Source organism: Phoca vitulina, unplaced genomic scaffold, assembly GCF_004348235.1.
Source record: "Phoca vitulina isolate PV1807 unplaced genomic scaffold, GSC_HSeal_1.0 scaffold98, whole genome shotgun sequence".
NCBI classification, from domain to species: domain Eukaryota; kingdom Metazoa; phylum Chordata; class Mammalia; order Carnivora; family Phocidae; genus Phoca; species Phoca vitulina.
The window spans coordinates 2383555-2408733 of NW_022589801.1; the positions used below are offsets into that span (position 1 = coordinate 2383555).

The 25179-nt window shown below is 35.2% G+C and overlaps 1 protein-coding gene and 1 pseudogene across 1 annotated transcript in view; both read right to left on the minus strand.

Annotated features, from left to right (window-relative positions):
* The window catches only part of TSGA10 (testis specific 10), a 149911-nt gene that overhangs the window by 80866 nt on the left and 43866 nt on the right, over positions 1-25179 (minus strand). The window contains exons 10-14 of the mRNA XM_032397297.1: positions 14700-14815; positions 12158-12312; positions 8252-8307; positions 6988-7156; positions 3462-3572 (exon numbers count right to left, since the gene is read on the minus strand). Coding sequence (XP_032253188.1) covers positions 3462-3572; positions 6988-7156; positions 8252-8307; positions 12158-12312; positions 14700-14815 — 607 coding nt within the window. The remainder of the gene's footprint in view (positions 1-3461; positions 3573-6987; positions 7157-8251; positions 8308-12157; positions 12313-14699; positions 14816-25179) is intronic.
* LOC116627530 lies at positions 17725-18399 on the minus strand (annotated as a pseudogene).

The following is a 25179-nucleotide window of genomic DNA, read 5'->3' on the forward strand; positions in this document are numbered from 1 at the left end:
GAAGTCCATCTGATCCAGCGTGTCATTCAAAGCCCTTGTTTCCTTGTTGATCTTCTGCTTAGGTGATCTGCCCATTGCTGTGAGTGGGGTGTACTATTATTGTATTATTATCAATGTGTTTATTTAATTTGGTTATTAATTGGTTTATGTGACTGGCTGCTCCCAAATTAGGAGCATAAATATTTATAATTGTTAGATCTTCTTGTTGGATAGACCCTTTAAGTAAGATGAAGTATTCCTCTTCATCCCTTACTACAGTCTTTGATTTTAAATCTAATTTGTCTGATATGCTCAGCTCTCTTTTGATGTCCATTGGCATGATAAACGGTTCTCCACCCCTTCACTTTCAATCTGGAGATGTCTTTAGGTCTAAAATGAGTCTCTTGTAGACAGCATATGGATGGGTCTTGCTTTTTTATCCAATCCGATACCCTGTGTCTTTTGATTCAAGCATTTAGCCCATTTATATTCAGAGTAACTGTTGAAAGATATGAATTTAGTGCCATTGTATTACCTGTAAATCCCATTTCTGTAGATTGTCTGTTTCTTTCTGGTCTATGTTACTTTTGGGCTCTCTCTTCACTTACAGGATCCCCTTTAATATTTCTTGCAGGACTGGTTTAGTGATCACAAATTCTTTTAGTTTCTGTTTATCCTGGAAGCTCTTTATCTCTCCTTCCATTCTGAATGACAGCCTTGCTGGATAAAGTATTCTTGACTGCATGTTTTTCTCATTACCCTGAATATATTATGCCAGCCCCTTCTGGCCTGCCAGGTCTCTGTGGCTAGGTCTGCTGCCAGTCTACTGTTTCTACCATTGTACGTTAAGGAGCTCTTGCCTCAAGCTACTTTCAGGATTTTCTCTTTATTTCTGAAATTTGCAAGCTTCACTATTATATGTTGGGGTGTTGATCTATTTTTATTGATTTTGGAGGGCATTCTCTCTACCTCTTGGACTTGAATGCCTATTTCCTTCCCCAGATTAGGAAAGTTCTCAGCTATGATTTGATAAATATACCTTCTGTCCATCTCTTTCTCTCTCTTTCTTCTTCCTCTGGGACCCCAATAATTCTAATATTGTTTCGCTTTATGGTATTGCTGATTTTTCAAAGCCTCCCCTCATGGTCCATTAGCTGTTTTTCTCTCTTTTCCTCAGCTTCCTTCCTTTCCATTATCTTGTCTTCTATGTCACTGACTCTCTTTTCTGCCTCATTTACCTTAGCTGTTAGAGCAACCAATTCAGATTGCACCTCAGTTAAAGTATTTTTCACTTCGGCCTGATTAGATTTTATTTCTGCACAAAGAGATTCTCTAGTGTCTTTTATGCTTTTTTCAAACCCAGCTAGTAACTTTATAATCGTTATCCTGAATTCCAGCTCTGACATTTTACTTATATCCGTATCGATTAGATATGTGGCAGAGAGTATTACCTCTGGTTCTTTCCTTTGTTTTGAATTCCTCCTAGTCATTTTGCCCAGAGAAGAATGGATGAAGAGAACAAAATAAAAAATATCAACCACGACCCAAGCAAAATACACACTAGTCATAACCAAAGAGGTCAGAATCCAAAAAAGAAAAAAAAAAAAAAGGGCGGGAGGGAGAGAATATAAAATCCCAGGTGGATAAAACAGGGTGATCCACTTTGTCCTGGGTGTATTTTGGCCTGTTTGTTAGAAGACACTAAATCCCAAAATTGTAAAGAAAGCAAATTTATATATATATACAATAATAAAATTGAATACAATGAAAGGAAGCCAAAAATGAAGAATATATCTATAAAATATAAATGTAAAAATGAAAGTTAAAGAAGACTTAGAAACAAAGAGTTGATAAAATAAGAGACTAGTTGAAAAGGAAAAAAAGAAAAAAGGAAAAAAAATTTAAATTGAAAGATAAAAGAATCATGAGAAAAAAACCCTCAAATTCTATACATTTTCCCCTAGCATTGGAGTTCTGCAGTCCTGCGTGCTTGGTAAACTTGATATTCCCCTTATGTTATAGCTGGTCATCTGGGGGAGGGGCCTGCTGTGCTGATTTTCAGGTGTCTTTGCCTGGGCAGAGTTGCACCACCCTTTGCCAGGGGGCTGGGCTCAGTGTAAGCTGCTCTGGGTTCTTCTATGTGGCTTTTGTTCCCTGAAAGCTTTCTGTGCCACTTCAGAGGATGAAAATAAGAATGGCGGTGCCCTGATCTCCAGCCCTGGAGCTGAAAGATGGTGGCCCCTCTCTCCATTAAACCCTCAGGGAAAAGCAATCTTCACTTTTCAGTGCGCCAACCTCTGCAGACTCCTGCTGTGTGCACCCATACCAATCCTCCTGTGGAAGGGAGGGTTGCCACAGGCCTACCACTTGCAGGACCCCTGCATGAAGAGCGGTTGCCCCATCCTGCCAGTTTGTGGTTTATGGCAAACCGAGCTACAAGCCCACTCCCGGGCTCACTAACCAGAGCCAGTTTCCCCGCTCCAATGCTTGGGAACTCTGCCAGCTCAGGCACCGCCATTCTTTCTGTGACCCCAGGGATCCTGAGACAACACTATCCCATCTAGGATTCTGCTCCACTTTCCCACCTGAGCACCTTTCAGGCAGGGGCATCTCTCAGTGGGGCAGACTTCTAAAAGTTCCAATTTTGCATTCTGGGGCTATATCATTTTCTGGTAGCCAGTTTATAGAGGCTCCCTCGCCCTGACCGTTTATCGTACCATATATCTCCTCAGATTCACTTCTCCGCACCTCTTCCTTAAAAAAAGTGGTTGCTTTTCTATTTGTAGAATTCCAGAAATTCTTTTCTTACATCTCAGGTTGAATTCATAGGTGTTCAGAATGATCTGACAGTTATCTAGCTAAATTCAAGGGATCAGATGAAACGAGGTCCCCTACTCTTCAGCCATCTTGCCCCCCTCTCCCAACTACAGTATTTTAGATAATATTTTACCAAACGGGCTTACCTAACATCCTTGGTCAAGCTGTCTATTCCAGGGTTGCCACACATATACCCAGATTTATTTGGTATTATCTGATGTATGGTACAGGTGTCTGGTCAAATGGTTACTAACAGAGAAGTACAGAGCAGAGCCATCTACTCTCAGGTCCTAAGAAATAGATGGCCCCATAACAAGGTGATCAATTCTGATCTGCTACACAATCAGGTGGAGCCTCTTTTGTCAAAGGTTTGTAAACTGAAAACTACCATTTTTCAAATATAAGTGATTCTTATCCTTTACCTTTCATCCAATTAGCAGGATTATACTTATCTAGAATGGCTGAGTGGCAAACTAAAAGTGACATATTCTTGAGTTACCTTTCTGGACATTGGTGACATTCTAAATATAGAGTCAACCCATCATTGTCAACACGAAAATATGCTATGTATTAAGGAAAGACTTGATTCAGCTGTCCCTATGATCAATAACTTTAGCAAGATCTCTTAGGTATTATGAGCAAAAAGGAAAAAATTATATACATACTTCAGATTTTAATATATTCTTCAGCTTGTTAACCTCCAAATTAGTATCTTGGACCTTCTGCTTTATGTCATTAAGTTCATTGTGCGTATCATTCAATTTTTTAGACAGGGCCTATAAGAAAAAGATAGCTAAACTTGACTACAAAAAAGTAAAAAATTGCTCTATGTCAAAAACCACCATAAATTTTAAATGTTTGTAATAATGATAAATAAAAGTTAATATACCTAATATACAAAACTCATAAAAACCCCAAAACCCAAAATCTTCATGCCTTTTAATATCACACTCTTTGCCTTAAGACCTTGCAAGTCCTTCCAGTGAGTCGAAGTCCATTAACCACACCTCTATCTAAATTTGCCTTCACAATTTGTTTGGCTAATGGAACAATAAACAATATAATACAAATATAGGCTTGAAAATTATTTATTTATTGGGACTTTCTGTTTGCTGCTTTTGGAAATACTGCAACTATCACCATGTGAATAAATCTGGGTGAGGCTGTGGGATATGGGAGACATGAGGCCCAACATCCCACTAGGGAAAAAACAAAACAAAAAACACAAAAATCGAAATAGTAAATGAGCGAAGAACCCAAGCAGACAATTCACAAAAAGGAAGCACAGTAGATAATACTTGAAAAAAGTTAAAATTTACTAGTAATCAAAAAAAAGTTTTTAATTTTTTAAAATGTTAAATTTTTACATATTAATTTTAAATTTAAATAATTTTTAAAATTAAATACTATTTTGCCTAACAAATTAGCGAAGAATTAAAGTTATTCTGTTACAGCAAGAAATAAGCATTTCCATGTAACTTGGAGTAAACATAAATTTGCAAAAAGCAAATCTATGATCTGCTATCTATCTATAATCTATTTCAAGAAACATTTTTAAATGCTCATAAAAACAGGAAAGATATTACGTTGCTTGTTGAAGGTGGGACATAGATACATAAGTACTCACTACCTTTGAAAATGTCCACTTAGAAAGGTTTTTTTTTAATTTATAAAACAAACCTCACAAGCTTTGATTTGATTTGAAACTAAATCTAGTAAAATTTAACATAAAGAATGTTCACTAAGGCATTATTTGTTATGGTGACAATATTTATTCACATTAAGTGAACGATGCAGTAAATAATAGTATCTACATAGTGGTATAACCACATACAACATTATGTATCTATGAGAAATATTTAGAATAATTTTTAGTAACAGAGGAAAATGTTCATAGATATTTTGTGAAAAAGTAAGGATAAAACACTAAAAGTACTTCATCCCAATTTGTTAAAAATTGTGGTATTGAGGATGATATTTTTTAAAGGCTTCTGCTTTCCAAATTTTCTACGATATGGGTTCTAAACTTGTGGTCCACAGAGGGATCCATCTTCTTGGGCCTATAACTCAAAGGAAAAAACTACTATTGAACAAATGTAAATTGTTATAACAACAATTTTTTCTGATTATAAAAAATGTTTACGAAGTTTTAAAGCAGGGGAGTGCTTATGATGTCACAGTAAGCTAATAATAGCTATAAGATATTTATCCAGTGATTATGCTGGACACTCTGATGAGTGCTTTCTAGGCATATTCTCATTTGCTCTCCATTTTTACATATATAAACTGAGATTCAGGGAAGTTAAATGGTATGATCACACAGACAGGCAGGAGATTCAAACTCATGAGTCATAAATACTCCACTCTACTGACTTATCATGTAGAAAAAAGGATGATTTAAAATGGCATGTTTTTTATCCCAGTTACATTAAAAAGTTCATGTAAATAAAAGTACAAAAAGTAGGGGCGCTTGGGTGGCTCAGTCGGTTAAGCGTCTGCCTTTGGCTCAGGTCATGATCCCAGGGTGCTGGGATTGAGCCCCACATCAGGTTCCCTGCTCAGTGGGGAGTCTGCTTCTCCCCTTCCCTCTGCCTGCCACTCCCTCTGCTTGTGCTCTCTCTCTCTGGCAAATAAATAAAATCTTTAAAAAAAAAAAAAGTACAGGGGCGCCTGGGTGGCTCAGTCATTAAGCATCTGCCTTCAGCTCAGGTCATGATCCCGGGTCCTGGGATCGAGCCCTGCATTGGGCTCCCTGCTCAGCATGGAGTCCACTTCTCCCTCTCCTACCCCGCTGCTTGTGTTCCCTCTCTTGCTGTCTGTCAAAAAATAAATAAAATCTTAAAAAAAAAAAAGTACAAGAAGTATTTAAAATACATGGAAAATCAGTAAAAAAAATATGTTAACAGTAGCTATTCTGGGTGGTAAAAAGGAAAGTGTTTAATCTAGTTTTTCATAAACATAAGTTACATTTACCTTTAGCCTATTTGCTCTAAGTACACAAAAGTAGATCCTATAAATTCATACCTTTGTTTTTATTGCTATACATTAACTTTTAAAAAAAAAAAACTTTTAGAATAGTTCTAGATTTACAGAAAAGTTGTGAAAATAGTACAGAGAGTCCCCATCTACCCTACACTTGGTGTCTTCTTATATCAGTATGGTACATTTATCACCATTAATGAAATAATATTGATATATTACTAACTAAAGTCCATATTTTATGTAAAATTACTTCATTTCTGTCCGAAGATCCCATTATTCATTAACTTTAAAAAAAAAAAATTATTTATTTATTTTCAGAGAGAGAGAGTGTGAGCAGGGGGAGGGGCAGAAGGAGAGGGAGAAAGAGAATCTCAAGCAGACTCCTTGCTGAGTGCGGAGCCCGATGTGTGCTCAATCTCACCTGGGCTCAATCTCACCACTGTGAGATCATGACCTGAGCCAAAATCAAGTCAGTTGGATGCTTAACTGACTGAGGCACCCAGGTGCCCCTCATTAACTTTTGACCACAGTATTTTAACATCTCCGCAATTTTTTTATAATTAACAAAACATTGCAGCTTTATATCTGTTCATGTAAATTAAAACTACAGACTTTCATGATGCAAACTAAACACACTGAGAGTGACAGCAAGTGGGAAGAATCATTTAGACTAAGTCATTTTAAGGGGGGTAAGAAAGCTTCCAAAAAGTTTTTAATGTTCAAATTAAAATAATGATATTGGAAATAAAAAGAGTGGATACACTGAAATATATTGGCTTAAAGAGGGAGTAATTATAAAAGAAAATTTCCCAAAGAATCAGATGCTAGAGAGGACCAAAATATGTGGCATAGTCCATACACTCATACTTAAACAGAATAATAGTCCATCAAATAAATTTACCCCTCTCTCAAAAGTTTCTGAAGGCTTTTATCTTCCTTTGTTGATTTGTTCAAATATTTATTCTCAAGTAAGAAAGTACTTCCTAAGGTTTAATATAAATCTATTATATCACCACTCCCTCTCTCCTTTAATATTTCATGTCTGAGAATCTCATTTAGAAATTATGTGACATATTCTGTGTAATAAAGGTTAAAAAAAATGGCTGATTCCAAAGCCTGAGCTCTTCTACAAAATGAAATGAGGACTGTGTCTCAGAATAAAACAAAAAATTTTCTTGGAGGAAAAAAAGATTCTAGGTAAAAGTATACCTGGTTTTCTTGTTTAGCTTTAGAAAACTGTTCTTGGAGATTGTCATTCTCATGAGCCAAGATATCTCTTTCCCTGGCAATCTGAGCCAGCTCATCATTTGTTTCTTCCAATTGCCGACGCATTCTGGAAATGTCTTGTTCACACATAATTAGGGCTTCGGTAGACTGTCTATTCCACAAATCAGATAGTACATAAGAAGAGACATTTTACCAAAAACAGAGTAACACATTCTCATAAGACAGAAGATGGACAGTTTAGCATGAGAACATTTGACATTTTAAACACATTTAAAATTTAAATATAGTTCACTGGAGTTTCTCTATGTTGCCCACATTTCACTATAAAAAGGGATGCTAAATATACATAATAGTCAATGATTTGCTAAGTATTTCAAAACTTCTGATGTTCAAGTATAAGAAAGCCTTCATCTTACCTCTAGCTGCTATAGCTTAGTCTTCTTTGCAGGTTCCTCGTTCTCTGTCCTCTGTCCTCTTAAAAATTAATGGTTCTCAGGGCTTAACTCTCAGCCTCTCTTGATTCTTCTCACTCTACCCCTTCTCTCAGAAAATCCTATTCATAGCATGGCTCCCAGCCCCATCTTCAGAAGAGTCTGAAATCTTATCTACCTCAGCCTCTTCCTTAATACTCCAAACTCATATTTAACTGATTACTAGACATATCTACAAGAAAGTCTCAAAGGCTCTTCAAATTCAGAGGAAAATCAGGTGTTTCCACATACTTTTATAATGTCCAGTATTCATCCCCAGCCAAAAACCTAGCATTCTCCTAGATTCTTCCCCTCACAAGCACCTCACTCCTCTGTCTCTCAACTCATCTGCCTTAATCTATCATCATCTCTTTGGCCTGGGTAATCTTTCTAACACAAAAATCTCCACAATTTTTTAAAAATGATTTCTTATTGTCCAAAAGATAAAATCAAGACTCATTTGTCTACACCACAGGCCTCTGCCTAGTTAGCCCTTCCTTCCACCACTTCTCTTACACTTTGGGTTCCAACACACTCACCTACTTGCCACTCAAGAGGCTCTTGAACATGATCTGTGGTTTACTATTCTTTTTACCTTTACTTGGCTAACACCATATTTTCTTTTACTTCCCTAGACAGACTTATGCCTCCTTTCAATATTAGAAAGTTATCACCTCATATGTAACACTAAGCCCCTTGTCTCCTACTATCTTTATACCTAACATAGTACTTTGCCCCCAATAAGTGCTCAAATTTTTGTTGAGTGATTGGTTTACCTTGATGCCTGTTCCATCTCAGCAATGATATTCTTCATGCCTGAAATGGTCTTTTCCTTGAAAAATAATGTATTAAATAAAAAATTATTTTAAACAATTTTCTTAAAACTAAATGAACAAAAAGAAATCCTTCCTTTTTGATTCCCATTTGGTTTTAAACATTTACATTCTCTTCTTCTTTTCTATACTTTAAAAACTAAAGCATATATGTCAGTGTATTTGTACTGGATAAAAACAAGATTATGCTTATTAAAGACTACACTTATGTGCATTGATATGAGATCAATATAGTAAATACTTTGTTAACATGTTTTGTGTAGTCGCCCAGCAACACAAAGACCCCATAAGCACCCTGTTTTTGTTGGCAAACCAGTGGTTTGGCATTGAAGTGTAGTATTCTGGGAACAGAATTGATTCACCTCCTCACTTCTCCATGTTGTAAAACCCAGGAAAGTGAATCATGTAACACTAATTTAAGTTCTGAGCAATAATAACTTTGATCAAGTAAATTATTTATATTAGTCATCAACATCATCTTCAAAAAGCTATTCCAACTGAATTACTTATAAAAGTATACTATTAATTTTAGGTCTGAGCTAATAAAGAGATAAGCATTAGGCCTAGAGCAAAGATATAAAAAAACTACTGACATTCTCCCTTTTCAAAGCTGTGGTAAGGGAGAATTAATGAAATCAGTTAAGGCTCAAGGTGTGACTATCTTAATGCTATCAATACCATCCCTATACCTCCTCCTTTTAAAACTCTCATTGATCCTGAACTAGTTACAGGTAACTATACACAGATACTTTGGGCTACATTAGACCTAAAAAAAAAGTAGGAAAATTATTCTTTCACTAAAGAACTACATTTCATTTGCCCTTTGAACTTTCACTTGCCCTTTGAATTTTCAAATCCCTACTTGGGGGAAAAACAAAACCCCTACTTCCCAACCAGTTCTGTTCCTGTTCTTTAGAGACAGTTAGGTGTGTGTGTGTGTGTGTGTGTGTGTGTGTGTGTGTGATCTTCCTTTATTCATGTGCTTCTCTTGAGCTATTTTTAGCTCCAGTTTCCCATTCTGCTTTCTGGTAAAATGGTGCAGAGTCCACATCTGGCAGTAATGGATATCAGGGTATAGTTAAAATACATATTAGCAAAGCAGTTAAACCCCTTTAAGAAGCACAAGCCAATAAAGAGAAAATACTGCTTAAAATGGAATATTTACACAAGGTTTTGAAATATAACGTAATACATTTCTACATAAATTCTAAAAAACTAACTGAACTCCTAGTGTTTCTGAAAGCCATTACTTGGTTAAACTTTAAATATGGTTTGTAAGTCTATATAGGACTTCCTTTATCAGAAGAAATTTATATTGAAAATAAGATTCTCTGAGAACATTGTAAAGCATCCGGACAATAAAATTACTGGGTAAAATCTAATAATATATCCTCTTACCCTATTTTTCTGTTAATATGACCCTAATACCATCATTTCCCAAACTGTTGAAATCTATGCCATCATTATCAATTTAATATTCCTTGTACAACCTCAATATGCTTATCCAGAGACACAGACTCAAGTTAATTATTAAAAAATTCAATGTGAAAAGGCTGGTCGTAAATCTACTTAGAAAAAAGAAACAAACTAAAATGTTATACAAATAGTTCTGTCTCTTATTATTCAAAAGTATGTGAACTTGCTATCAAGTTTTCTAACTTTAATTGGTAGCAACTAGTAAAACATGTTTTAAAACTATGATTACCAGAAAAAATTTCCCCTTATGCACTATAATGTAGGCTTTTTTCATAGTAATCTGTTTATGTAATCACCAGATTAATCTGTAAAATTACTGCTTTTTACTGAAGGGTATTTATAAATTCAGCTCTGAAATATCATTGTAGAGAATATCTCCTCTTTTGAATGTCTAACACTGTTTTAAAAAGTTATTTTCCCTTCAGAGGATGGATGTGTTTACATTCATGATCTTTTTTTTTTTTTACATTCATGATCTTATATGAAGTTCTTGATTTTGAAATGGACTTGCAACTCAATATTCCTTGTGAAGAAAAAAATAATGTTGGCAAGTTAGCAGAATTGAAGAAACATGAAATATTAGAAACAGCAGAGGAAAATGATTCAGAAACTTCTAAATAATTTGTTTCTAAGAGTTAGTGTTTTTAAAGAAAATTGTATCAAACTTTCAAAAAGTGTTCTGAATAAAACCAGAAGTAAAACTCCACTCTCCCCAAAACCCAGAAAATACCAAAAATATTAAGGCATAATTATAAAGTAATGAGTCAGCCTTTTCAACAAATAAACCAAAATTTACTATCTCATGAACTTGGATAGCAACATTTCAGTTGTGCTCATGATTCCCAAATCTATTAACTTCACTTCAACTTTCTCTCCAAACTTAGAAATCCAAGAGCCTATAAATATTTCAACTATGTGTTCCAAAGACATGTCAATAATCATCCTAAGTCTGTTTTATTTGTTTCCTAGTTCATGCATAGGAACTATTCATGTAGTTCCTAAGTCAGAAAGCACATCTTGTCAATCTTCCCTAAAAGATATATTTCTCTTACAGATACTGCCATTATCCTAATAAAATTCTTATCATTTTACTTGTAGCTGGTATCCTTGTCACTGTTCTCATTTCCCTATAGTCCATCCTTTACACAGACTAACAAGTGCCAGAATATTTGTTTCAACATAAAGATCTAATTGTGACACATCATTTACATTATTTCAATGATCCTCTATATTCATGATGATAGAGTCTAAATATTACATGTATTTCTATGATTTGTTGCTTAACCATCCCATCTCATCTTTTGCCCCCAGCCCTGCTCCCATACTGACCTCTCTTCAAATTCTCTTATAAAAGCCACTGGGCTTTCATAGAAGCTGCTTTACCTGTCTGGATCACCCTTTCTCTGACTCTCCCCTTTGTCCTAATCTTGTCCTCGCTATTCCTAGTCATCACAGGGCAGTCCAGGCACCATCACTTCCTGGAAGGCTCTTTAGATCTTTCTCCTCCCCTAATCCAACCCCAGGGCTGAATTAGGTATATTTCTGCCTAACTCCATTTGCACATTGTGTACATATTGCTATGGCACTTAGCACATTGCATCATGATCGCATCTTAATTTATTTTTCTCCCAATTATACTGTAGCCTTATGGAAGGCATACCCACTCATCCTCAGTTTCTAACATTATACCTGGTACATGTCAATAAATGTTTGTTGAATGCATGGATGGATGGATGGATAAATGAATGAATTAGAGAGGGAAAAGACCTTATTCCAATGATGCTGACTTTGCTTAAATCATTTGTGGAAAACAGTTTAGGAATTGTCTTCAGAATTGGTTTATGAAATAGAAAGGGGTATCAGTATTTCCCTGCCTTTTTGGCAACACCTGTGTTAGCATTGTTTGAACAACAAAAAATGTGGGATGGAGATTATCATCCGTCTTTATTCACCAGCTACATATGATCTATTCTCAAAGGCTGAGGATGATGCAAAAATATGCTCCTAGTTTTGAGCACAATTACAAAAGGCAGTGTTAATGGACATATTGCTTCCTAGGGTGGCTGCCTGAAAATATAAGCTCTGGTGTTCTTTTAAAAAGAAATCAGTCTCACTGCTTTATTACCATGCTTCACATTTGGATATTTGAATTAGTTATTGTCGTGAATGTTAATCACAAATTTATGAGAGAAAATCAATTTAAAAATATTAGCTAGTAGACTTGAACACATAGTTCCCAAGACTATCTTGAAATACTTCCAAATCAGATTCTACAGTTTTAACTCTCTAGAAAAAAAATTTTGAGAAAATCCTATTATTTTATTCAGATTCAAGTTCAAACATTTCTTTTAAACCACAGTTCTAAGAACATACTTTCATTGCCAAACTCTCTCCAAGGGATGCAATATTCTCAGATTTTTTATCCAAACATGCTTGCAGGCATTCCTTTTCTTTAGCCAGATCGTTGAGGGTTGCACCAAGAATGCTGATTTCTTCTCTCTGGGCAATACTTTGCCTGGTAAAATTATCTAAATATGTAATCATAAAGGCATTGTTTTAAGCAAGATATTTTTTTTCCAATTCAAGCAGATTGAAATACTTTTCAAAGTAAACTCTCCTATATTGTGTTCAATGACTAAAAATAAGTACTGTATCCCAAATAAAAAATGGCTTTTGTTGTTAGTGATTAAAAACTGAGATGAATCATGAAATTCTGACTCATAAATGTAAAAGCACAATTAACACATTTAAATTAGAACAGCAAAGGAAAGCTCTATATCACAAGTTCGCAAAGGAGATTTACATGTGTGGTGGGGGAGGAGAGGGTGAGTGGTCAAAATAAGTGGAATATTAAAACAAACTGTGACCTCTCTCCCTCTAATTTCCCCACCCTCTAGCCTAGAATCACCATTGCATATAAGTTGGTAACTAAAAGATCTTAATATAATATTTAATTAGGTCATCTTCAGAGTCAAATGTCTCCTGATATTCTGATTTTTCTAAAGTAGGGTTATAAAATTCCTAGCGGGAAAGAAAATCCCACAAAGTCTGATTTGATTTGTGGTAACACTGACAAGCCAATGTCAGTGTTGAAGGCCTGAATGACTGGTATAGAACAGTGGTTTTCAAATTCTGGTTTTTCATCCAGCACCATCAGCATCATCTGGGAACTTGTCAGAAATATAAAATCTGAGGTCCCACACCAGAAATTCTGAATCAGAAATTCTGAGTGGGCAGAGCAATTTATGTTTTCACAAGCACCCCACCCATGTGATTCTAATGCATGACAAAGTTTGAGAACCACTTGAGGAATTAGTAAAGATACAAAAAGCCTTGGCCATATCTTACTTCAAGGAGCCTAGCTCCAGTGATGTTTAGTAGCTCTCCAAGTGATTCTGACACACACCAAAGTTTGAGAAACTTTGATAGAGCTCTACGAGGGAAGCTCTGTTACACCAGACCTCTAGGTAAATCCTTGCCAACAGTCATCCAGAGCAGTGTTAAGAGAGGTAAAACCATATGCCAAGAGGATGATCTATACAGTACTTGAAAATACATCATGTCCCTTTCCCAGAGAGTACTGTCTTTAAGGCAAACTACATGTTTTGGTATTCTGATATTTGAGTTCATTCCCATTGGCATAAAATAAATACATTTTAAAACTCTAAAACACCTCTAGGGTCTCCTAGCTTTAAAAAAAACAACCTCAACCTTACATCCCACTCAAGCTACCATACCATTTTTCTGCTTCTGTTAATTGCTAAGCTTAAGAGACTTCTATTCTCTCCTGTCCCTACCTCCTCACCTCCTAATCATTTCTCAACCTACAACCCATCTTCCACATCCAACACTCCATTCACACTTTTTTTTGTCAATTTTACCAAAACCTCCAATGTGCCAAATCCAATCAATATTTTTCATCTTCATCTTATTTTGCTTCTCAAAGATATCTGACAATTGATCATACCCTCCTTTTTAAAATATTTTGCTCTCTTGCCTCCCAAAATAACACTCACTTCTGGGTTTTCTTCCTACTTCTTTGGCTTCTTCTTACTGAGTCCAGGATCCTCTTCTCATTCTCTATATTTTCCCTAGGCAATTTCATGGTTTTAAAATATCATTTATATGCTGATGTGTCCCAGATGTTTATCTTTAGCTTAGATTTCTCTTCTGAGATAAAAACTTATCTATTTAACTGCTTACCTTAGATTTTTATTTAGACTTAAAATATCCAAAAATGAGTTCTTTAACATTCCCCTTCTATAGTTCTCTTGTAATATTTCCTATCTTAATAAAAAGCACTTCTACTTGCCTAATTGTTTATGCCAGACATTTTTTAACTACAAAACAGAAAATGTTAAAAAATATTCCCCATTTTAAAATGGGCTTTTTAATAGTCCTGACCAAAATTTTACTTTACAGTTATAAGAAGATTAAGTTATGACCACATTTTCATAGAGATCACTGGTAAGAAACATAAATAGGACACTTTATAAAAACAATTTTCTCTATGAACCCAAGTGATAGCATACAGTCAAATATATGTACACTTTCCATCAAAATAATATACAGACATGTACCATGTTTCATCACAACACTATGGACAAGCCACAATGTAGTACGAACAGTTGTAAATTTACACGGGATCATGACAAATTTACAGTGTCATTGCTTTGTTTAGCTATTTCTTCACTGAAAAATATGAAGCCATATCTAAGTATTTATGGTCCTAAATATAAGTAAAAATTTTTACTATCAAAGAAAAAACACATTTTTCCATGATTCTTGATTGATAAACTTTTAATTTATGGGCCTATTTCCAAGTTTATCTATGTTATAACTGAAGAGAAGAAAACATGTTTTTCTACCAGACTTTAAAATATATATATTTATTTATCAGGGGAAAAAAACTCACCAATTTTTTCATCCAAGCACATAATTTTCTCCTGAGTAAGCTGTAGCTCATACTTTTTCTTAGCAAGATGTCGCTGAGTATCAGAAAGATCTTTTTCTGTATTTTCATATAAAAGTCTGTAAACATTTTAATAATAAAACTAATTCTGAAATTTTTATGCTTTATCAACTTTTTAGTGTATTTAAATCTAAAAACTGGTAAGGACTGTAATATACATTTTTTCTTTTTAATATTTTCTTTATAAAAGTACATTAAAGGAAGTTTGGAGAATAAAGGGTAAAAAGTTCTCCATAAAAAGCTACTATTAGCATTTTGGTGTTCACATTCAGTATTTTTTCACAATATATATTTTAAAGTTACCATACTATAAATTCAAAATTGAATCGTGATTTTTTTTTCACTTACACTTAATCTTTAATATTTTTCAGTCCTATAAAACAGCCCTCCAAATCACCATTTTCTGGCTGAAAAGTATTATATGAGCAATAGCCATTTACTTTTCTTTTTTTTTTAAGATTTTATTTATTTATTTGTCAGAGAAAGAGTGCACAAGCAGGGGGAGCAGCAGGCTCGCTGCCGAGCAAGGAGCTGGATGTGGGACTCGATCCCAGGACCCTGAGATCATGACCTGAGCTGAAGGCAGATGCTTAACCGACTGAGCCACCCAGGCATCCCAAACATAAAGTACTCTTGACACAACACCCACAGAAAGCTCCTAAACCAGGTTATCACAAATACCCCACCACAACCTAAATAATAAAAACAAAACCCCCTCCAGTATATACACACCAAGAGAATCTACCGTGAAAAAAAATAGAAAAAACACTATCAAAAGCATAAATAACTGAAATCTTCAACAACGAAAAACCAGGGGAAAGCACAAACACAGTGTCGCCCACTACCACAAATTATGCAGTCGACTTTCCCACATCTGGAGTGCAATGGATAAGCCTCACCCTGGGAAAACCACATTTGTGAGTATAATAAGAAAATTTTTTGAAAATATAGTGAAATTCCACTGTAGTCTAAATGAAGCATCTTTTCATATGTGTTGACAAATTATTTTCTTAGCTTTTTTTCTTGTAAAGCAGCATTTAAAAATGCATACTAAGGGGTGCCTGACTGGCTCGGTCAGTGGAGCATGTAACTCTTGATCTCATCAAGATTGTGGGTTCAAGCCCCACATTGGGTGCAGAGATTACTTCTAAAAAATCTTTTAAAAATGCATGCTAAAATCAGAAGCATAAATGTAACAAGCCTATCAATTCACATGACAATGATGAGTCCTGAAAGACACAGGATTGTGCAAAACCTTCCAGTGCACACTGTGGCTGTTCTTATGCTGTTAAATTGCATTGCAGCCATATGCTTTCCAAAATAGCCATATCCCCCTGCACAACACAGGGATCTATCTATTAAGAAAAACAAAATAGAAAACTACACACATAATCAGAAGTTCTCAAATCAGACCTTTAAATCACTGACCAATAAACCACACCTAAAACAGACATTTAAGCAATAGAAACTTTAGAAATAAAGCTGGTAGCTTCTTTTGCAGACTCTTTTAACACTGATGTCAAAAAAGACTCTTACAACTCCTCTAAGATATATTTAGAACTCTAAACAACCTACTTTTTTTTCTCTCAAATGCCCAGAGTCCTAGAAGAGATTTTTCGTTGCTTCCAAGCTTGGGCAATTATGATTAAAGCTGCTATAAACATCGTGTGCAGGTTTTTGTGTGCACATAAGATTTCAACTACTTTGAGTCAATACAACAGAGCGCTATTATGGTAAGAGTGTGTTTGGCTTTGTAGAAACTGCCAAACTGTCTAATAAAAGTGGCTGTACCATTTTGAATTCCCACCAGCAATGAATAAGAGTTCCTGTTGGCCCACATCCTCACCAGCATTTGTCGTCAGTGATTCAGATTTTGTCCATTCTAATAGGTATGTAATGGTATCTCACTATTGTTTTAATTTGCATTTCTCTGATGACCTATGATGTAGAGCATCTTTTCATATGCTTATTTGCCATCTGTATATCTTCTTTGTGGAAGTCTGCTAAGGTCTTTGGCCCATTTTTTAATTGGGTTGTTTGTTTTCTTATTGTTGAGTTTTTAGAGTTCTTTGTATGTTTTAGATAACAGTTCTTTATCAGCTGTGTCTTTTGCAAATATTTTCTCCCAGTCTGTGGCTTGGCTTCTCATATTCTTGACATTGTCTTTTGCAGAGCAGAAGTCTTTATTTTTAATGAAGTACAGTTAATCAATTATTTCTTGTGTGGATTGTGCCTTTGCTGTTATACCTAAAAAGTCATCAACATACTGAAGGTCATCTAGGTTTTCTCCTGGTATCTTCTAGAGGTTTTACAGTTTTGCATTTTACATTTAGGAATATGATCCATTTTGAGTTAATTTGAAGGTGTGATATCTGTGTTGCAATTTTTTTTTTTGGCATGTGGATATCTAGTTGTTTCAGTACCATTTGTGGAAAAGACTGTCTCTGCTTTACTATATTGCCTTTGCTCCTTTGTCAAAGATCAGTTTACTATATTTATGTGGGTCTATTTCTGGACTTTCTATTCTGTGCCATTGCTATTCGTCTATTCTTTTACCAACACCACACTGTCTTGATTACTGTAGCTTTATAGTGAGTCTTGAAGTCAAGTACTGTCAGTGCTCCAACTTAGTTTTTCAATATTCTGTTGCCTATTCTTTTGCCTCCCCATATAAACTTTAAAATCTGTTCATTGATATCCACAAATAACTTGCTGTGATTTTGACTAGAACTTACTGAATCTATAGATCAAGTTGAGAAGAATAGACATCTGAAAATATTATGTTTTCCTATCCATGAACATAGAATTTTTTTTTTCTTTTTCTTTTTTACCAAAACAAAACAAAACTTTATTTACAGTTGAAAACCTTAACAGAAAATCTTGGGTTCTGAATCTGTGACATTTCCAAGGTCTCTTGATCAAAAAGGGCCACAGCAGGCAGGGAAGCAAACACAGGGGCCAATCCGGATTATCTTACTCAAGAGCGCCACCCAGAGCAAGGGAAGGCCTACAATGGCAGAGAGGTGAAGGTCTGATCAGTCTTGCTCTGGACTACACCTCCCCACACTGTGAGATCACCACAGGCAGCTTGGGCTTATTGTTGAAGCCTGTGGGAACATTCTCAATCTTTCGCATCACTGTAAGTCCATCAATGATTTTTCCAAACACTACGTGCTTTCCATCCAGCTAATCACATTTAGAGCAGGTGATGAAGAACTGGCAGCCATTTGTACTGGGACCACTGTTTGCCATGGAAAGCAGGCCTGGAGCTGAGTGTCTCAGTTTAAAATTTTCATCTGCAAATGGCCCCCGGTAAATACTGGCAACTCCAGTACCATCTCCATTAACAAAATCCCCACCTTGAATCATGAAATCCTTTATGACCCTGTGGAAGGTGCTCCCTTTGTATCATATCAGAACCCCACCTTTTCTGAATTCTCCAGTGAAGAACTGTCTAAAATTCTCGGCCGTCTTAGGCACAACGTCCACAAAGAGCTCCATCTTCATGCGGCCAACTTCCTGGCCGCCAGTGCTGACATCAAAGAACGCCACGGGATTTGCAGGACGTGTCCTCACTCCTGCATGGGGATTGGCTGACAATGTCATCTGTCATCACTGAGTCTTTCTTTTTTAAAAAGATTTATTTATGGGATGCCTGGGTGGCTCAGCCGGTTAAGCGTCTGCCTTCTGCTCAGGTCATGATCCCAGGGTCCTGGGATCGAGTCCTGCATCGGGCTCCTTGCTCAGCGCGGAGCCTGCTTCTCCCTCTGCCTGCCGCTCCCCCTGCTTGTGCTCTCTCTCTCTCTGACAAATAAATAAATAAAATCTTTAAAAAAAAATAAATAAAAAGATTTATTTATTTGAGAGAGGGGAGAGGGGCAGAGGGAGAGGGAGAGAGAATCCTCAAGCAGACTCCCTGCTGAGCACAGAGCCCAATTCAGGGCCTGATCTCATGACCCTGAGATCATGACCCATGCCAAAATCAAGAGTAGGATGCTTAACCAACTGAGCTAACTCAGGCACCCCTAGAATATTTTTCAGTTTATTTAGTTCCTCTTTGATTTCTTTCACCAAGCACCCCTAGAATATTTTTCAGTTTATTTAGTTCCTCTTTGATTTCTTTCACCAGTTTTGTACTTTTTCTCATACAGATCTTATACATAATTTGTTAGATTTATACTTAAGTATTTCATTTTGGGGGGTACTAATATAAATTGTACTGTGTTTTCAATTTTAAATTCTACTTCTTCATTGCTAGTATAAAAAAAAGCAATTGATTTTGTATATTAACAACATATCCTGCAACCCTGTAGTAACTGCTTATTAGTTCTAGATTTTTTGTTGATTCTTTTGGATTTTCAACAGAGAATATCATGTCATCTACAATAGATTTTAATACTGAAATCTTTTTAGTCTCAAATACCCAGACTCAAACTGAAACAGTCTTGGAATCACTGGACACAAAGACCCAAACTAACTTTTTATTAACAGATAGCTCTATCAATCATTCAACTATATGGAAAATTCTTCTTGGGCCTAGAGATGTTTGATAAACAGATGCAGACACACAGATTTTTTTTTTTAAATCTACTTCTAGAAAATGTTCTGAAAATACTCTAGCTTTTTACTATTGTTGTCTGACATAGAAACCCAAACAGAATAACTTCTGCTACTAAAATATACCTGTTTGAAAGGAAAGTTCATTTAAGCAGTATAGGAACACAGATAATGAGTACTGGTTTTGAAACACTGGGGAATTTCTTCTTCATCAGCAGTGAAACCCAAACAGAAATGCATTAATTTCTTTTTGGCTGATTTGGCTTGGAACACTATGGAACTTCAGTTTAGAGATACAGAAAAACAGATATGTGCTGAACTGTGCTCAGGACTCAATTTCTAGTGAGTGTTCACACCTGGGACAAAACTTATAATTTTCTCATCAACTGACAAAACAGAAAACAGGAACAATATTTTAACTATACTGAATGTAGTTGGATTATGTAGCTTCTGATTAGATTCTCTGTAACTCCTTGCCTTTTGTACATGTAACTATGAAACCTATGATATGAATATATTATAAAGTATAAGATATTGATCTATAAAAAATAAACTGACAGCTGACTCCTCAGCATAAATAATGTAAGTCATAAGACAGTGGAAAGATATTATCAAAGTGTTAAAAATAATTCTCAACTTTTAGAATTCTCTACCTAGCAAAAATATCCTTCAATACCAGCAAGGTTACAACAGAGGTGGTGAGAAATGCTCTGCTTTTGAGTACATTTTGAAGACAAAACAAACTGCATTGGGTATCGATATATGAAATCACAATTACTCAAGGTTTCAGGCCAAGAATTGCATGAATAGACTTTCCATTTACTGAGATGGGAAGATTGAAAAAGCAGATTAATGTGTGTCGGTGGGTGAAGGGTAGTGGATAGCAGAACTCAGGTTTGAAAATGTTGTCTATTAGGCATCCCAGTGAAGATGAAAAGGAGGTGGCTGGACATTCAACTCTGGAGTTCAAGAAAAAAGTCCATGCTACAGATATACATTTAAGAGTCAAGAGTAAATACATGAGACTGGATGAGTTCATTGAGGGATGAGCACACAAGAAAAGAAGTGGTCTAAGGACTGAACTGAGGGACACTCCAACATTTACAGAGCATGGAGATGAGGAGGAACTAGCAGAAGAGCCTGAGAAGGACATCCAAGGAGACGAAAAAGAAAATCAAATGAGCATGGTACCTCAGAAGCCAAATAAAATATTTAAAGGAGTAGAGAAAAAGCACAACTGATCATCTTTGTCAAATGGTGCTGATAGGTCAAATAAAATGAAGACTGAGGACTGACCACTGATTTGAGCAACATGAAAGTAAATATTACCTTGAAAAAAAGTTTTCATAAAATGGTAGGAGAAAAAGGCAGATTACAGTGGGTTTAAAAGAGAACAAAACATAAGACGCTGGAGCCAGAAGTTTAGACAACTCTTTCAATGAAATCCCTGTAAATAAGATATAAAATTTAGTACAAATATGTAATATATCTGAATAACATGATTACAAATCTGAACTAAGGGACAAATATAAAAACTATTTCAAAATTAATAAATTTCTCAAGTATACACAGATAATTACCAAAAACTGATCCTAAAAGTAGAGGGCAACACATTTCAAAAATTTGAAATCTAGTATGTTCTGCAAATAATATAATTAGCAAAAAGTCAATCAAAAAGATAAGTGAAAATTCATTATGTTTTTGGATACTTAAAATTACACTAATAAATACCAATAGATCAAGTAAGAAGTAATGATGAAAATTATAAAATATTTTATAAGAAGTACATAACAAAACTTGTAGAATACATTCAAGTAAGTATTTTGAGGGAAACTTGTTTATATGAGGAAAAAAAAAAGCCTGAAAAGTAATAATATAAGCATTCATGTGAAGAAATTTGAAAAAAAATAAAAATAAATCTAAAGAAAATAGAAGGAAGTAATAAAGAACAAAACTTAATGAGGAACTCCAAAACAAAATGTTGGTCCTTTGAAAAGACTAACAAACAACAGACTAAAAAAGAGGAAATCACTACAGATTCTACAGACATTAAAATGCTCATAGAATATTGTAAACATTATCCTAAATGTTTTAAAATTTAAAGAAAATGAACAAATGCCTTAAAATATATAAACTGAATGGCATAAGAAATTTCTAATAGTTCCTTTATCCATTAAACAAAATAAAAACTCCCCCCCAAAAAAAAAGTTGGACCCAAAAGGCTTCATTGGTTAAGTACTAAAACTTCAATATTATGCCAACTCTTCCAGGTAATAAAAGAAGACTAAATGAACTGAGATTATTATAAGGTTTACATGATATTGATACCAAAATCTGATTTTAAGAAGCCCAAGAAAAGCAAGTTATTGGCCAATCTCAATTATAAAAATAAATGTAAATATCTTAAAGAAAGCATTAACTGACACCAGAAATCTATAGAAAGTATAACATACCCTGACTGATTTGACAAAACACATCTATTCCTGAAAAAAAAAAAAAAGTCTCAGTAATCTAGGAATAAAAGGAAACTTCTTCAACCTGAAAGAAGACATCTACAAAAAACATACAGCTAATATCATACTAACTATTGAGAATCTAAATGCTTCCCCTTACAATGTGGAACAAGACAAGGACGTCCACTTCATCATTTCTATTCAACATTGTACTGGATGTTCTAGCCAATGCAATAAGGCAAGAAATAGAAAGAAAAAAAAGCATGCAGACTGAACACGTAAAACTATCTTTATCTGCAGATGACCTGTCTATGTAGAAAATTAAATGGATTCTACAAAAAGGCTAACTAGAACTAAAAGGTAAATTTAGCAAAGTTGTAAAATACCAGATAAATATATAAAAATCAATTGTAGGACTTCTGGTTTTAACCCTGACAAGTAAAGAGCTTAGAAACTGTCATTTCCACTGTTATAACAACAACAAAAAATGAACAAAATGAAAATCAAAGACTTTCTGTGACACATTAGAATAGTCAATTACAGAACAAACTACCAATTCAAAATCTGAAAAGAATAACCAAGATCTGCTCATTTGGAGCAGAAGCCACTGGAATCACAAATGGTTAAGAACACTTAAATAGGGGAGCCTGGGTGGCTCAGTTGTTGGGCGTCTGCCTTCACCTTGGGTCATGAGCCCTGGGATTGAGCTCAGTGGGGAGCCTGCTTCTCCCTCTCCCGCTCCCCCTGCTTGTGGAAGTTCCCTCTCTCGCTGTTTCTCTCTCTGTCAAATAAATAAAAATCTTTAAAAAAAAAAAAAAAAAGAACACTTAAATAATAATTTTGACACATTGCTGGAGGCTGAGTTCGTATTTACATGAGAGTGAGAAGCTCCTAGAGGCCACAGTTTTAGAGGGATCCCTATATTTCAGTGTTTACCTCCAGGAACTCCACTAGGTTCTCACAGTAAAGATCTGAGAAAGATCCCCTGTGATTCTGACAGGGGGAATTATTGTGAAATATGCCCAGAGCATACTCCATAATAAAGGCTTACTCTTCAAATAAAAAGACTTTACCATAGCCTTATCCCAGCTCTAAAAGGACATTTCTCCCACTTTACCCTTTCTAGCCTTCCTGTCTCACATAAGTGGATAAAAAATAAATAAAAGTTATACCAATGGAAAAACACTTGTAAACATCATAGCCCAGAGACACACATCCACTAAAAGACTGAAATTTAAGTACAAGAGTAGAGAACATATTCCCTCCTCTCACCTTTACCACACTAACAGGGCTCCATGATAATCACAGTGAATCACAACCCAAAGAGCTGCAAGATGCATGCTCTCACTGAGGAAGGGTACCCAAGGAAGCCTAACGTCAAAAGGAAAAACAACAATCAGGACAACAGAGGAATTTGAAGTCTCTGCCGCCTGCATCTACAACAGACATTGAACACAGCTCAACTGCCAGCCAAATTAACATAAACATTCACACTAAAGGCTTATTTACTTCAGTTAACACCCAATACAATATGTGTGGCTTCAATGAAAAAATTACAAAGCATGCCAAAAGTCAAGCAAAAACACAAAGGAAGGATAAAACCAGACTCAGATATAGCACAGACACGGGAATTATCAAACAGGACATTTTAAATAACTATGACTATTAGGTTAAGGGCACTAATGGAAAAATAGACAATATGCAGTAACAGGGGGTAACATAAACATTGAGATGGAAACTGAGAGGAACAAAAGGAAATGCTAGAAAGCAAAATACTGTGACAAAAATAAAGAATGCCTTTGATGGGCTCATCAGTAGATTGGACACAGTCAAGCATAAATCACTCAGCTTAAAGACAGATCAATAAAAACTTCCCAAACTGTAATGCAAAATGCAAAGAGAAAAACAAAAACAAAACAGAACATCTAAGAACTGTAAGTATAATTCAAATACCAAAAGGAGAAAAAAGAGAACAAGAGCACAAGAAATATTTGAAGTCATTATAAAATAAAAATAAGTCATGTGGATGAAAAGTACAGTATAGGTAATATAGTCAATAGTATTGTAATACCTGTACAGCAATCCATGGTAACTACACTTATTGTGGTGAACATTTCATAATATATATAGTTGTCAATCACTATGTTCTACACTTAGAAAAATATATATGTCAACTATACTTCAGTTTAAAAAATGTTTTAAGTAATAATGGCCTAATTTTCCAAAGTTAATGTGCAGTATCTATACACAGGGAACTACAAAACAATGATGAAAGAAATCAAAGACCTAAATAAATGGAGAAATATTCCATGTTCAAGGATTGAAACATTCCATATCAAGATGTCCATTCTGCCCAACTTGATCTACAGATTCAATGCAAATCCAATTAAAAACTCAGAAAGCTGTTTTATAGATACTTATTTTAGAATCAGAGGTACTGATTCTAAATTTTACATGGAAAGGCAAAAGACCAAGAATAGCCAATATACTACTGATGAAGAGAAAGTTGGAGGATTCACACTACCTAGTTTCAAGACTTACTATATAGTTATAGTAATCAAAACAGCATGGTTAGGGAAAAGAATGAACAAAATAGATCAATGGAATGGAATGGAGATCCCAGAAATAGGCCCACACAAATATAAGCAACTGATCTTTGACAAAGGGGCAAAGACAATACAGAAAGGGCAGTCTTTCAACAAATGGTGCTGGAACAATTTTAAGACATCCATATGCAAATTAAGTGAACTGAGATAAAGATTTTACATCTTTCACAGAATTAGTTCAACATAGATCACTGAACTTAAGCATAAAATGAAAAACTATACAAATTCTAGAAGAAAACATAAGAGAAAAGTATGTACACTTGGGTTTGGTAATGAGTTTTTGAATACAACACCAAAAACACAATCCATGAAAGTAAAAGGTAAGTTGAACTTTATCAAAATTTAAAATTTCTGTTCTGCAAAAGACACCATTAAAAGAATGAAAAGACAAGGCACAGATGGGGAGAATATATCTGCAAACCACATATCTGATAACATGTATCCAAAATATTCAAAGAATTCTTTTTTTCGGGGGGGGTAGTATAAAATTGGTAACATTTATTTTTTTTTTTTTCCATTCAGTACGTGCCCTCTTTAATACCCATCACCAGGCTAACCCATCCCCCCACCTGCCTCCCCTCTAGAACCCTCCGTTTGTTTCTCAGAGTCCATAGTCTCTCATGGTTTGTCTCCCCCTCCGATTTCTCCCCCTTCATTTTTCCCTTCCTACTATCTTCTTTTTTTTTTTTTTTTTTAACATATAATGTATTATTTGTTTCAGAGGCACAGGTCAATTCTTTTTTTTTTTTTTTTTAGATTTTATTTATTTATTTGACAGAGACATAGCGAGAGAGGGAACACAAGCAG